Raw genomic sequence first — 15,965 nt, 5'->3', positions numbered from 1 at the left:
AGAGGCCACAGCAGTGAGAGGCCTGGCGTCCGCAAAAAAAAAAAAAAAAAAAAAAGAGAGAGAGAGGTGGTGGGGCTTTTGAGAGGTGATTAGGTCATGAGGGTAGAACCCTCAGGAATGGGATTAGTGCCTTACAAAAGCGGCTCTTCCACCCTGTGAGGACAAAGTGAGAAGTCACCAACCATGCACCAGGAAGAGGGCCTCATTAGAACTCAACTATGCTGGCTCGCCTTGATCTTGGACTTCCCAGCCTCCAGAACTGTGAGAAATAAATTTCTGTTGTTTATGCTACCCAGTCTGTGGTGTTTTGTTATAGCCGCCCTAATAGACTAAAACAATAGTCTTCATATCTTGACATTACACTTGTCTTTGAAAAAAACGGCGATACTGGCAACCTTAAGGTTGTATGTCTACACCTCAATATCTGAATCTATCTAACCATTATAAAACTGCCAAATAATATTAGTTAATGCAAGCACAAAACCCTGAACATTCTCATTACACATACTTTTCCATAAAGAAAAAGATCTCCTTATCCCTACACTACCACTTATGAATTTAGTTTCTCTTAAAAAAAAAAAATTCTCCTAAATCCCATAGCAATTCACAGACATAAAAAAAATTAAATCTAGCTTTGGGATAAAATCTTTTTCAATTGTACTTTTGAATAGTGAACAAATTTAAGATTAATTTATAGGTGAGTCTCTAAATGACAGAGATAATAAAATAATTAAATGACATTCTGGCTGCATATGGAAAACAAAATCTATTATGTGAATATAGAAAACAACCAAAGGAAGATTTTTTTTAAACTTCTACTATTTCTAAAGTAGTTCAGCCATTTGCAAACTCTGGACAAAATTGTATATAAGTAGGTCTTAAGTGGAAAGAAATCAGATAACATAAGTAGTAGTATTTCATAATACGGGTACTATACGTTTACTTCAGGTTGAAGCAGACATTGGAAGGAAAAATAGTAAATTATTTGCCTAGATATTTAGGCAAATATTCACTTTAAGTCCCTGTCATAAAGTGCTTTTTTAAGGTAGATAAAATAAAACTCTTAGTTCAAAAGTAAGACTAGAGTTTTAAAAAATACAAAATAAACACTAGATCAAATATAAAGTTTATTTAAATCTATTCAAATTTTTAAAATATTCTACCTGAATCATCCTGGGCTTCATGAGTTTCACCATCATCTGTTACCTCTAATTCTTTCACAAAATTTGAGGGAAACAGTCCCAACTTGTTGTTCAGGGTTCCACTCCACCATCCTTCTTCTACCTGAAAGAGTTCACAACTCAAAGATAATAAAAATTTCTCTTAAGTTTTCACTTCCCCCACAGAAAAACTGAGCTATAGAAGTGAATGAGCACAAAGTTAGTGATGCAAAATAATCCCTTTAAATCTACAAGAAAACACAAGGGAAAAAATATATTTTGAGTAGATTAAATCTGTGTGGATTGGATTAATCATATATGGGATTAGTCATATATCAATAGCACTTAGCAACACAACAATGAGAATTTATGATCAACTGTAATCTATGAAGCAAGTAATTTTCATGAAATTTATCAGATAACCAAGAATAATGTATTAACAGCAACAAGGAGATAGCTCTCTTCTGGAATGTCACTGTTTTAAACACTATGGAGCCTCTGTCTGTAGTTATGACATACATTATTTAAAATTTCTGGAAATTTGGAAATTTGGAAATTTATTTGGAAATTATTTGGAAATTATTTGGAAATTTCTGATTTGGAAAAAGTTTTATGAATATAAGAATATAACTTCCTAAATGGCACAAAAAATTAATAAGTAATTTATCTATGTTACTTGAATAGTGAGTCTTAACCCAAGTATGAAAAAGAATCACTTATTTTTTAAAAGTCCAGATGCCAGGCTCTACTGAACACTCCCTCCCAACCCCAACCAGAAATATTCTCAGGAACCAAACTCCTTAGAAAAATGTTTACATTCACAAATAATGAGGCTTATTATTATTTAATAATAATAAGTTATGAAGTTATTTAATAATATTAATAACTGTTTAAAAATGTAGAATTTCTTCTAAGGATGCTAAGAGGTCTTAATAAGTAAAAATAATTTTTTAAAGAGTAAACTATTTACTATCAAAACTCACTTGACAGCAGTACATGCAATATCATAGCTAGAAAAAGCTCTTTTTTCTGTTTAAAATATTTAAAAAAATTTTTTCATCTCATCACAGTTACAAAGGAAACTTTAATATGTTATTCATCCAACAGGTACTATGTACAAGTCATGGTGTTAACTGATAGGAAAATATTCAAATTTGCACATGAGAAATCTCTGTCCTTGAATAAAACAATCTAAAGAAGAAAACAAACATACAATGTGAGAGGTGTTATAAAAAAGTGTGAACAAAATGCTGTAGGAGCACAAAGGAAAGGCATATACGAATCAAAAAACGCTCCCCTAAAAGGAAATGATAAAAGAGCTGGACAGTTAAGGCTAAATGGGAGTTTACCAGACACAAAGCATGTGAAAAATGTGGTACCATAAAAATAAAGGACTTATTAATGGAATATATAGATGAAATACGAGGTGCCTAAAATACATGGTATTTAAGAGAGACATATAAGGCAGTAAATATGAAGAGTTTAGAATTTTTAGCGACTTAAGGAGGCACCAAAGGATTGAGAGTTCTTCAAACCAGGTGTGATGGAAATACATAGACCAAACTGGAACAGGTACAACAAAGAGAACATAATCAAATGTTAACTACACCTGGAATCCCAAATTGACAGCAATTGGGTAGTTAGGGTAAATAACTCTATGAAATTCCTATTAATTAAGGAATTCTTAAAAGGCAGGGTAGTACAGTGGTAAAGAACACCGACTCAAAAACCAATTGTGTGGGTTCAATTCTGGTGCTCTGCACGCCAGGCATATGAACTTGTGCAAAAATACCTGAAACACGATCACCTAACCCACGTGCTCATCTACACATAATCTTGACAATCCTTCCACCGATTAAGTGGCAGGCTTTGTCCCCACCCCCTTCAATCTTGCTGGCTTATGACTTTCTTGTAACCAACAGAATGTGGTGAAAGTGATACTATCACTTCCAAGGTTGGATTATAAAAGGCTATCACTGTGTTCACTGAAATGCTTACACTTAGAGCCCTGAACTGCCATGTAATAAGTCCTACTATCCTGAGACACCTGAGAGCCCAATACAGTGAGAAAGCCAAGCCAAATGGAGAGGCTACATAATGGCTTTCCATAGGGAGTCCTGGTCTTTGAGGCTTCTAGACACTAGACATGTCAGTGAAGGAGCCTTCCTATGATTCTACTAGTACCCAACTTTGAACATTTCCAGTTGAGGCCCCCAGACATCACAGAACAGAGACAAACCATCCCTCTGTGCCCTATCTGAATGCTGGACCCACACAACTAACAAACCTAATGAAACAGTTGTTCTTTGCCACAAAATCTGGAATGGCGTGTCATGCAGCAACAGTAGATAAGCCAATCACTTATCTCTGTAATTCAATCTCTTGTTTGTAAAACAGGGGTAAAAATTCCTAACTCCTTAGGTTGTTTAGAAACTTAAAGGAAATAATAAGTGTGAAACACTTAGAATGGTGCTTCAGACATAATATAAGCTCGATAAACACTATTATTATTGCCACCTGGTAGAAATAAACCAGAACTGCCTTTTGTCTAAACACATTGGAGTTTAACATAGCAAGTGATAAATTACATATTAGCACACAAGATCAATCTCAGTGGCAATACATGATATCAAAACATGTACTTTGGGTATTCCCTGGTGGCGCAGTGGTTGAGAGTCCGCCTGCCGATGCAGGGGACTGCGCTCCCCAACGGGAGAGGCCACAGCAGTGAGAGGCCCGCGTACCACAAAAAAAAAAAAAAAAAAGAAAAGAAAAAAATATATATATATACTTTGAAAATGGCATCTTTAGCTGCTAAATAAAACTTTAATATTTCTTTAATGGTAAAAGCAGAGATATGAAAAGTTATTTTTAAAAATATTTTAAAATCTCATTCTAAAATATTAAGATGAGAGAAAGTGCTTTTGGGTTAATATATTTTTTTAAAATTTTGTTTATAGATTTCTGTCTTTAAATTTATTTATTTATTTATTTATTTTTGGCTGTGTTGGGTCTTTGTTTCTGTGCGAGGGCTTTCTCTAGTTGTGGCAAGCGGGGGCCACTCTTCATCACGGTGCGCGGGCCTCTCAACTATCACGGCCTCTCTTCAGACGCGCAGGCTCAGTAGTTGTGGCTCACGGGCCTAGTTGCTCCGCGGCTCGAACCCGTGTCCCCTGCATTAGCAGGCAGATTCTTAACCACTGCGCCACCAGGGAAGCCCTTGGGTTCATATTTGGATGTGATAATTCAAACAACACAAAGCTTTTTTTTTTTTTCCCGGTACGCGGGGCTCTCACTGTTGTGGCCTCTCCCGTTGCGGAGCACAGGCTCCAGACGCGCAGGCTCAGCGGCCATGGCTCACGGGCCCAGCCGCTCTGTGGCATGTGGGATCTTCCCGGACCAGGGCACGAACCCGTGTCCCCTGCATTGGCAGGCAGACTCTCAACCACTGCGCCAGCAGGGAAGCCCAAGACAAAGCTTTTTAAAACATTCTGCTTTCGTATACCAAAGTATGCAAAAGGTAAAAATCCTTCTATTTTTATGGCTTGTACCTAAAGTGAATTAAGAATCAAAAGGTTTATATTCTTAGCTACTTAGATTATACTAATTTTAGCTAAAAAAAAGCTTATTTTATTCTTAAAGTCAACAGATAGAATTCAGTACACAAATATAGGCATAGCAAGGAGAATAAAGCTTTATTTCTACAGATAAGACAGCCTTACTTTAAGTCATTAAAGATCAATTTTAAAGTCTGTATCTTAAAATTAAAAAAAAAAAGAAACTGGAAAAATAAATTTAACAAATTAATATTCTTACAAAGCATTTTTCTAATCCCCAGAGCATCAATTCCAATTGCTGCTTTATCTCTAAAACATGTTTTTGCCTTACCTCTTCACTAATATCAATAGTATCTCCCACTTTCAGCTCCAATTCATCCTCATTTTGTGGAATGTATTCAAAGAGAACTTTACACTGACGCTTCTTGGTCTCTAAAGGAGGTAACATAAAAAAATTAAGAAAAATCATGAAAACAAACAGTAGCACCTCTATTTACATACTATTCTTATCGTCATAGGATTTGCATGTATGAATAAAAACAGTACGTGGAAGCACTCTCAACAGCTAACCACAATCTACTCTGGCTGGCTTTCCACCTTGTCCCCACGCTACCATCTCTTCATCCTAAAATAAATTCACACCAACTACAAATAAGGTGGGCTCCCAGCAGTGAAATCTATTTATGTATCTGATCCCACTGATTATACAAAAGTAAAATATCCACTGCTAATTTTGAGACTGGAAACAGAGACAATAAAAGACATTGTTGGCACAACAAATTTATCACAGTCAAGTCCTCCAAGCCAGTGATTTTCAGACTACTTCCTGATCAAAGCTACGGATACTTTAAATGCACTAATTTAAGAGTAGCTGTGTCACACACACACAAAAAAAAGACAAAATGCACAAATCTAAAATGTATTTTATCTTCTTTAAGCTCTATTTTCTGACATAAAAATCAAACTCAGGTGAAGGTAAAAATAATTTTACTTTAGTTTTTCAAACAAGCTTTATTTATTCAGACAAGTAACGTTTAGGAAATGTAGGCCTTTAAAAAATGTAATGATTCTTTTTAATGAGTATGAGTATCTTTTTAAATGATTTAAAGTGAAGAAAGAGTATTAATTAGCCCTCCCGCCCCCAAGCATATATATCAATTAGCTTTGAGCAACCTAGTTATATTTTTTTTCTGTGAAAACACTGAAATTTTATTGATATGCTGCAAAAGACATTCACACCAAAATTTACTAAGTATGTGAGCAATTTTAGAAGCATAGAGACGAAAGTACTTTTACCATGCATTTCAGAAATTTCCCCAAAACGTGAAATCAGTACATATTAATAGTACAGAACAAAAAAAGTAATTCGTAATTGTTTACATTTCACAAGCCAGTGTCCTATGTCTTACAAAATGCTATTCAGAACTTCAAATAACAGTAAATGTAAATGTCTGAAAAAAGAAATTGAAATTTAAACATGTACCCTCCTCTGTACCCAATACTTTCATTTAAGCTGTTAGTGAACCACACGAGAGAATCAATACTATATCTTCTCTGAGAGCAGGTCCCCCACCATTTGTACGTGGGCAACACACATTTGTGCAACTCTTTTGCTTGCTATTATTATGTGCTATGTTTTACGAGAGAGACAATACAACTGAGCACACACTGCAGGTGGCCAACAATCTCAGGGAAAGCCAGTGCAGCTCAGGAGGCCTGGCCACCGAGCCAAAGCCCGCGCCCCCCCCCCCCCCCCCCAGTGAAAGCAAAAGCTGTATCTACAGAAATGGACACCGGATGAGGACATTAAAAGAGCTTTGCAGAATCAGAACCTTTGACAGCAAAGACACCAGAACTTCACACTTCCCGAAGAGCCTGCCCTATGTAGCCAAGAAAAAGGAAAATCACTCCCCGTACACTTCATGTGCCAATTGGACACCTACCAGTTAACCCACAGGAGTCACGGCAGCAGCAAGGATGTGCTCCTGGCAGCTGTCCAGGCTGGATGCTGCGTCCTCCCACCAGAGGACAGCGGCCTGACCCTGCCCAGCAGCGCTCTGGGCCCCTGAGGCCAGGTGAGGCCCCACAAGGAGCCGAACGTCTTATTTTACAGATGAGGAAACTGAGAGCCAGAGGGTGATCCACGCCTGCTCACGGGACACAACAGTTGACAACAGAGTTTACCTCTCATTTAGGTGGCAGTTTATACCTGGGACATACACAAACTTGGGCACCTGTGCTTTCTGATGTATAAAAAGAATAAAGATCTTGGGGGCAGTCCCAACAGTCGTGTCCTATCAATGCTCTTATCCATTTAAAACCTAGTTATAGTTTAATCAAAAGCTTTGTTTTTGTTGTTTTTCCTTTCACACTAGCATAATTCTCCAGAGTGTCTTCTTCCAAAATAATGTGCAAAATTATCTGCAAAAGAATTTTTCATTTTTCAAAGGAAAATCCACATGGATAAAAACATGTAAACAGCCCCTACTATTGCTACAAAATGTGAGTCATTTATTTAAAAAAAAAGTTATCATGATTCCATATTTGTATATGGTTCACTCATAAGTTAAGGTGAGTGCCTATATTAAACTTATCTATTAACTGGCAGCACAATTAAAGGAATTTGGAGATTCTTCACATTTCAAATGGCACATACAATGTCTACCCATACATATTGGTCAATAAATATTTACTGAATTTCTAAAATGTATCAGAACCTTTACTAAGCAGAAAAGAAAATGCATGTAAGAGTAGAATTGTCAATAAAAGGATACACGAAATTCAATTTTTTAAAATAACTATAACGAGTATTTTCTTAAGTAACCTCCATATAGCTTTTCGGATCTACAAAGAAATTAATGATAAAGTTTTTTTTTTAATCAGTATTTTATAAATAAAGCCATTAACAAGGAAGAGGATAGAGAAAGTACAACAAAGACAGGGACATATTTTCGTCTTTTATGTACCAGTACCACTTCAAGTCCTTCACAAACATCTCCCACACAAAAGGTCATAAAAACTTGTTATACATTATCATTTTACCAATGAGAAACAGGAACTCAGCAGTGATTGTCCAAGACTGCAAGAAAGAGGCAAAACTAGAAGACACCCACTTCTGACTCCTAAGCCTTTTATCTTCCCACTGTATCAGGCTGTCGTCTCCTTTACAGATTAGAGTGCTTTAACAAAGCTCATGCACTCTAGTCATGATGGATCCTTACTCCTTGAAAATACCATGGACTTACTTATCTCCATGGGTCTTCCAAGGGCTGTAATTCTAACTAGAATAGAATGCCATACTTCCCAGTCTTTACGTAAATGATATGTCCTACCTAAAGAAGAGCTTAAATACACCTTGTTCAATGACTCCAGTATAGAATTGCCCTTTCATTCGAATCTTAACTGCACATTATATATATATCTCTAGTATGGTTCTTAATAGTATAAAAAACTGTAATAATAATTACAAACATTTATTGAGCACTTCTTATAATATTTACTTAACATGTTAATACCTTTAAAACCCTATGAGGTATAATCATTACTATCACCCCTGTGTTACAGTAACTTGATGTTTTCCTCTGTTAAACTGTGAGTTTTGAATCATTATCCACACCCAGCTTTGTTTGGCAGATTTGACTGTCCACACTAACATTGCTCTTATGGTCTTCATACCCACAGGTATTATGGTATTCAACACATAAATGTCCAATAACTTCAGAAAAACCTTTTAGAAATATTTTATGTTTTTTGAAAAACAAAACCAAATTGTGTGAAATTACACACTAAAGTGACCTTCCTTGTTGTTTCTACTAAATCAGAAAATCCTGTATTTTCAAATGTAGGTCATCAAAAATGGCAAGTATTTCATGCTTCTAAAAAATAGATCTAAATATTCAGATCAAACAGAGTTCTTAAATTGTGGAACTATTTCTTATTGAAGAATATTGTTTTAATTTTTCCAGCAAATGCTAAAATAAAAAGCATACCACACTCAGAAGCTGGGAGGTTGAATGCTAAAATTTCAGAGATAGCAACAAAAAGATTTCTGACCCATTTTTGGTTCCATTTGGTTCTGGAAAGTATACCTTCAGATTTTATTATAGCATTTAAAATTTTCTAATAAAAAAAAATTTTTTTATCAATTTTGTTCTCCAGTAAGCAAAGATAATCATCAAGAGTTAAGAAACATTAAGACTGAGCCATGTGCTACATGGTTGAATCTTCTTTAAAAATTTTTTCTTATCCTCAGCAATAAAAAAATCATATTACTTAGGGCATTAAGTGAAAAATTCAAGCTATTCAAGATTCTAGCTATACTGCTGAGATATACCACTTAAGATAATCAAAATCTTAGAAAACATTATCGTCACCGTCACGAATAAAAAAAAACTCATGTGCTTAGGGATGAAGTATCATGTCTACAACATACTTTCAACTGATTTAGTTTAAAAATGTATTTATACATGTATGTAGAGATAAAGCCAATATAACGAAATGTTAACAGCAAGCTTAGGTGAAGAATATACCATGTTTAGTGTACAATTATTATTTCAACTTTTCTGTAAGATTTTAAGTTTTTCAAAATAAAATACAAATCAAAACACCCTACCCCATTCATTTGAGAGGCCATAGCTGGGGAGGAGTCATTTGAGTGAGTCATTTCCCCTTATAAGTCAGAATATTTTAATGTCAAAGAGCAGAGCCTGAAATAATATGCCCCCCCTTTTTTTAATGTATGCTGTAAAGATGTATAGTCAGTGACCATATTTTGATGATATTCAGAACTTTCATTATCGTCTTCAAAAATGACTCAAAATTGGGAGGCATGCTACCAATCGTTCTCTGAGAATGAAACACTGTGTAGATTAGCATTTTAGTCAACTAATTTTTCATGTATCATTTATTTCTGTATAACTACTAGTGATCTATCAGTATCAATCTAAATGTATCTTTTACATTCAAAATAATTATTAACTAGATGAAAAATCACTTCTGTAGCATGAGTTCCCACTAATAAGGAATACAAAGTTACAAGCACTGATGTCTTCCCTCACACATGCCTTGAGTAGATTCATATCTGGCATCAATTTTTTTCCAAATGTAAAGTGAAATATCTACTAATATTCCACACTGTATGTTATATAGAATTGTGATGCTGAAAGATGTCATTTCTTTAGTGCAAGTAAACTACACCATTATCTTTGTGCCTGATTTTATAAGGGTCTCAGCAGTAATGTCATTTGTACATGTTTTTGCTATGAGAAGTGTAAATTGGTTCTTTTCTGTAACTTTAGCAACTTATTGCAATCAACTTTACCCTGGAAAATTTTCTGTGCTCACTCTAGAAAATACCTGTCTTACTAAAGAAGATATCATGCTTAACTTACTTACACGCAAAAGTTTCAATGGTTTTGTGACTAGACTTTGCAAAAAGGCCAACACTTTTTGGCTTTGGAGACTAGAGAAAAATAGCTAACAATTCCAGTTTCCAGATATCTATCAGACTATCTATTTGAACTTCTCCTTTTAGTTGCTTAGACAAAATTCAACACACATGCAGCTTCACCTGTCTTGGCACACAAAGATTTGAAGTGAACCTTCACAATGCAGGCTTTATCATTACCAACCTTTAAAATGGTTTGGTTTTTTTTTTAAATATTAATGGTATTGATTAAAAGGGTATATACTACTATTTAACATTACAATGAATGGCTTTTGAATAACTGATCTATTCCATAAATTAAGGATATGATTCAAACTAACAGTAACAAAAAAAAAAAAAAACTCTGATTAAAAAAAAAAAAAACATTAGCTGCTTTTCCTGGAAAAATAATCTGAAAGCAAAAACAACCTGCATCCTGTTTTAAATGTTAGCTAGCACCAAATGACCAATTTAGTCTTTGCAGCACATGTACTTAAAAACAAATTATGGAGGATCCTTAGGAAAAAGCCTAAGCCTCCTGGCACCAACTATATAATGGTTTCTCCTTCTTACAGGAAAATGAATTACGACCAGGGTTCTCAAGGAAGGTAAAATTTAGAGTCCTTTCCCATTAGGAGACAAAATAACCTTGACATCCTTTGTCCAGCCTCTACTTAAGATGAAATTTGCCCCTTTATAGCTCAGTAAAGCTAAAGAAAGTAGTAAATAAGTTTTACAACAGAGGTCATAAATAACCCTTTTGTGGGTCTAAAATTCTCCTTGTGCATAGAAATTCTATATAGAGATTCACCTGTAGGATGTAGAAATACTCTGTTATCTATCCCCCAATCTCCAAACAGAGTTAGAGTTGAGGACAAGTAGAACTAGTAAACTGTCCACCTTCAGGCAGTAGGCTGAAAGCAGTATGGGTAATATCTAAATATTGTTTGTACTTTGCATTTACTGGGAAGCAAAGAACATGTATAACCCTTTATTGGTCTGTCTCAGTGTCATGGAACCTGTTTTTTACGAAAATCTGTTTTCATTTTATGAAAATAATCAAAGGGTGATATAACCCAGAAAGTGGACGTTTCCCCAAATTCATAGACAGCAGCATAGAAAGTAACAGGTTGAGATAGGAGGAGACTATAAAAATCATAAAGTCTTACATTTGTGAAATGTATGTGAACAAAGTTTCTTTATATTATAGACTACTTGGTACATAAGGCATTTTAGTACCAACATCAAGCACAAGGTACCACAACATCAAAGACACTGATCGAAGATAAATGTGGTTAAATACTCATTTATAACTTATTAAATCAAACTGAACATAGTAGTCAGTATTCAGTCTCTTAAGGGGCTTCAGGTTTACTATGTTAAAACACTATCTGCTTCCATAAATGTAGTACTTCTTTGTATATATTTAATGCTTTTTTGAGTAACAGTCTTTCCAAGACTAAGTTTTTGAGAACAGCAATATTACCAGTCTTTTTCTTATAACTTTCTCACCAGCAGTAAAATAAAACTCAAGAGTTTAAGTGATCTAAGGTTGTAAGACAGACTCAAACTCATGTCTGATTTTAAACATGGTGCTCTCTCTCTATGTTAAACTGTTCTCTTAACATATTTACACTGAATACTTAAAAAGCACTCTGCTGGGCCAGCCACCTTGGAAAACTGAATGTACATGTTCAGATTGCTAACCACTAAAGAAAAAGTTTTATCAAATGCTTGCATCTATACTGCTTAAGGATAAGCAGACATTTTAGCATCCCATTAAATAAATGGTATTAAATTTAAGGCAAAGTGTTAACTATTTAATAGAGTGTGTAAGACTAATAAGAAAACAATGCCTTATATCTTAATTTACAATCCCTACAGATGGCTGTCAGCAGCTCATGCTGGATTACCAGATGAAGACTGAATACATGGGCCAATAACTAGTAACATGAGAATAAGCAGGAAGTTTTTGTAGTCTGCTACAAAAGGTTGAGCTAATTTTTCTTACTATAACTTATGGGCTGTTATAAAACAACATTCTATTTTGATTTAAATAAACAGGAAAAAAATTATTTACATACTCTTCTTAATGTTTTTGGTTTGTGGATGTGGCTGAATTCCTCCGGCTAGAAGTCCGTAGGTGCTTATTCGTTGTACAAGACTTGCTACATTCCCTTGCCTTTCCCGTTTGATGGGCAAATTGTCATCCTTGGATTCTGTCTCTCTCTTAATTTCCTACAAAAGGAGAAATCAGCAAATAGGCAAATTAAGTTGTATTTTATTAAATTCTCAAATGTAAAATACCAAAACCAGGTATAGTGATTATTACATAAAACATCAACAGTTTTCAACCTTTTTCTATGCCCACACACATCTAAAGAATATAACACACTTTGGTAACAATGACTTATTAGGAGTTTAAGTCTTATCAGAACTAGAGATAGAGGTAAAGAAAGTGAGGCTGAAACACCACCTCTATCCCAACACACAAAGAAACCCTGCAATCATAAACAAACAATAAGACAAACAATAATTCTAAGTCAGGGTGGGCAAACTTTTTCTATAATGGGCTAGACAGTAAAATATTTTAGGATTTGCAAGCCATACAATCTCTGTTGCAACAATGAACTCTGCCATTTGTAGTGCAAAAGCAGTCATATACTTAAATGAATGAACAGAGCTATGCTCCAACAGAAATTTATTATGAACACTAAAATTTCAATTTCATATAATTTTTCACATGTCATTAAATACTGTTCTTCATTCGAATTTTTCCAACTATTTGTATAATTCTTAGCTAGCATTCTCAGCTCATGGACACTATAAAAACAGGTGGTGTTTAGATTTGGCCCATGGGCTGTAGTTTGATAAACCCTAAGTCATAGGTCTAACAGAAGATAGGTGAATCTTCATGAAAAGAAGTATGAAGTTTTATTGGAAGACATAAAAGAAGACATATGAAAGAGAAGTCATGCCATGTTCAGTGATTGAAAACTCATTATCATAAAGATAGCATTTTCCCCTAAAACTGATGCAATGATGCAATGCAACTGAATAAATATATCACAAATATGGGAAAGCAATTAAATAAACTGGTTCTAAATTTGTAGAGAAGAACAAAAGACCAAGAACAGCCAAAATACTTCAGTGAAAAGAAAGTGAGGGGACTTTTTTTTTAACCAAGATATAAAGAAAAACTATATGATACTATAAGTTAGTGTGTACTGGCATAAAACAGACATAATGATAATGGAACAAAATAAAGAGTCCATAAACAGACAAACTTGATTTAAAACAGGAAAAAAGTGAGGGGAAAAAACTGAATCTTAAAACACATGGTGCTTATAATGCTCCACATTTAGGGAGTAGGGAATGAAACTGGATTCCTACTTCACACATTTGATATTCAAATTAACAGTTTCTGTTCATTAAAAGTAACCATTGAAAATAAAGCAAATCACTAACCAGGAGGTATTTTTCACATATAAAGTTAACAAAGAATCTGTATCTCCAGGTGTTTATGTCTACTGCAATGTTAACTAGTTGTTACTCTCTAGCTGGTAGGATTTCAGATTACTTTGACTTCTTTATACTGTTCAGAAGTGTTTGATGCTTGCTTTGTTTGTGCTTTTTAATAAGGCATATCATTTTGCAAACAGAAAAAAAGTTTTCCATTTTGGGAAAACTGTTAAGTTGGTGAAAAATTCTGAAAGTTATTAAAGTACAAATCATAGAAGACATACAAAACATTTCACACTATAGTGACTGCTTCATTTTTATTGGCGATGTACTTAAGGAAAAACACTTCAATTTGCTATTAATACATGACACACCACATGAAAACCTCACGGTTTTCAGACTGCACTAAATATTTTTCAATCTAATGAAAATATGAAATCTATGTAAAAACTGGTAGTTACAACCTCAACATGCCAAGGAATATTCATTTTGGATTCTTCTGAACAGCTCATGAGCCACCTACATTTTATTTATTTATTTATTTTTAACATCTTTATTGGAGTATAATTGCTTTACAATGTTGTGTTAGTTTCTGCCGTACGGCAAAGTGAATCAGCTATATGTACACATATATCCCCAAATCCCTTCCCTCTTGTGTCTCCCACCCTCCCTATCCCACCCCTCTAGGTGGTCACAAAGCATGGAGCTGATCTCCCTGTGCTATGTGGCTGCTTTCCACTAGCTATCTATTTTTTCTTTTAGATTCCATATATATGTGTTAGCATACAGTATTTGTTTTTCTCTTTCTGACTTACTTCACTCTGATGACAGACTCTAGGTCCATCCACCTCACTACAAATGACTCAATTCCGTTTCTTTTTATGGCTGAGTAATATTCCATTGTATATATGTGTCACATCTTCTTTATCCATTCATCTGTCGATGGACACTTAGGTTGCTTCCATGTCCTGGCTATTGTAAATAGAGCTGCAATGAACATTGTGGTACTTGACTCTTTTTGAATTATGGTTTTCTCATGGTATATGCCCTCTTGCACTATTGGTGGGAATGTAAAGTGATACAGCCACCATGCAGAACAGTATGGAGGTTCCTTAAAAAACTAAAAATAGAACTACCATACGGCCCAGCAATCCCACTATTGGGCTACCTACATTTTAAAAAGATAAAATAAAAACTAAAAAAGCTGAAAGCTATTGTTGGTATAGGAGACCAAGAACTTGGCTTGGAATTCAAATCTTATTCCTCTAGGAAAAGAATTCCAATCTGACCAAATGTGAGACAGCAGACAGGTTCAGGAGACAAGATGACCTGGGTATAAATCTTGGTTCTATCCTGTTCGCTAGCTAAATAACTAGATATTTGTGTTATCTTTTAAGAAAAATTAACCACATAAACAAGTATGATATAGTAAGACAATGACAATGTCTCCCGCTTCTAAAAATATTAATTTACAACATATTGCTCAAGATCTAGAAACATTTTGAGGACCTTCAATATTCACTGAGACAAAATCAAATCCATGAATATTAGGTATAATAAATCTTCTGAGGACAAAAAACACAAAAAGGGAAGGAAAACAAAATAAAAATACATACAGTCTACACTGAATAGGGAAAACTCAGGTTTACAGGCTTCCAAATACATAGTGCCAACTCAGATGTTATCAAAAGTATCAAGCGACTTTCAGCTCTAAGCAAAATTACAAATAAGGTAAAGTCTGCTTTAGGCTCCACCCCCGCTGACTCTGGAACCTCTCCCTGCTACAATCTACTACCACCAGATACACACACACACGCACACGCACACGCACACACACACACACACACACACACACACGAACTCCCTCTCTTTCTCTCTCTCTCTCTGTCTCATCAACCTATTCTCTTCCCTCATTCCTGAATACATAGTACCTCCAAATTACTCTTTGGTTATCATCTTCAATAGCAATTATATTGAGTACCTATGAAGTGTTAGTAAGGCTTCCAGTGTTTCTTCTTTCTTCTGCCCTTTGTTTCCTTTTACCAAATCAGCCAGTAAATAAAATACATATTAACATTATAGCATCTCTTTCCTACAAACTTTGCTTCCTTTACTGACTTTGAAAATGACTCCAGGAGATGCAGTAAAAGAGGTGTCTTCACTTGAGAAAGTATCATGTATTGAGAAAGCAAACTCAAAAAAACTAAATCTCATTCTACAAATGAGGGAAGCCTCCTACACGTAATGTCAATACAAAATTGGCCAAGAAAAAAATACAATGTGGATAATCTCCATATAGATAGGAATGTACTATATTGATTTGCTTGGTTTCACAAGGATAAGAAAGTAGGATAAGGAGTA

The 15,965-nt window shown here is 34.8% G+C and overlaps 1 protein-coding gene across 3 annotated transcripts in view; it reads right to left on the bottom strand.

The window, feature by feature from the left end:
* CD2AP (CD2 associated protein) overlaps nucleotides 1-15,965 on the bottom strand; it is a 110,062-nt gene that overhangs the window by 54,379 nt on the left and 39,718 nt on the right. For all 3 annotated transcript variants that reach the window (XM_007127386.4, XM_007127385.4, XM_028478510.2), the window contains exons 3-5: nucleotides 12,227-12,380; nucleotides 5,049-5,149; nucleotides 1,164-1,284 (exon numbers count right to left, since the gene is read on the bottom strand). In XM_007127386.4, coding sequence (XP_007127448.1) covers nucleotides 1,164-1,284; nucleotides 5,049-5,149; nucleotides 12,227-12,380 — 376 coding nt within the window. The remainder of the gene's footprint in view (nucleotides 1-1,163; nucleotides 1,285-5,048; nucleotides 5,150-12,226; nucleotides 12,381-15,965) is intronic.

The sequence above is a fragment of the Physeter macrocephalus genome, chromosome 18 (assembly GCF_002837175.3).
Source record: "Physeter macrocephalus isolate SW-GA chromosome 18, ASM283717v5, whole genome shotgun sequence".
In the NCBI taxonomy this organism is placed as follows: Eukaryota; Metazoa; Chordata; class Mammalia; order Artiodactyla; family Physeteridae; genus Physeter; species Physeter macrocephalus.
Note: the sequence above shows the minus strand (reverse complement) of the source record. Positions and strands in the feature narration are given on the sequence as shown.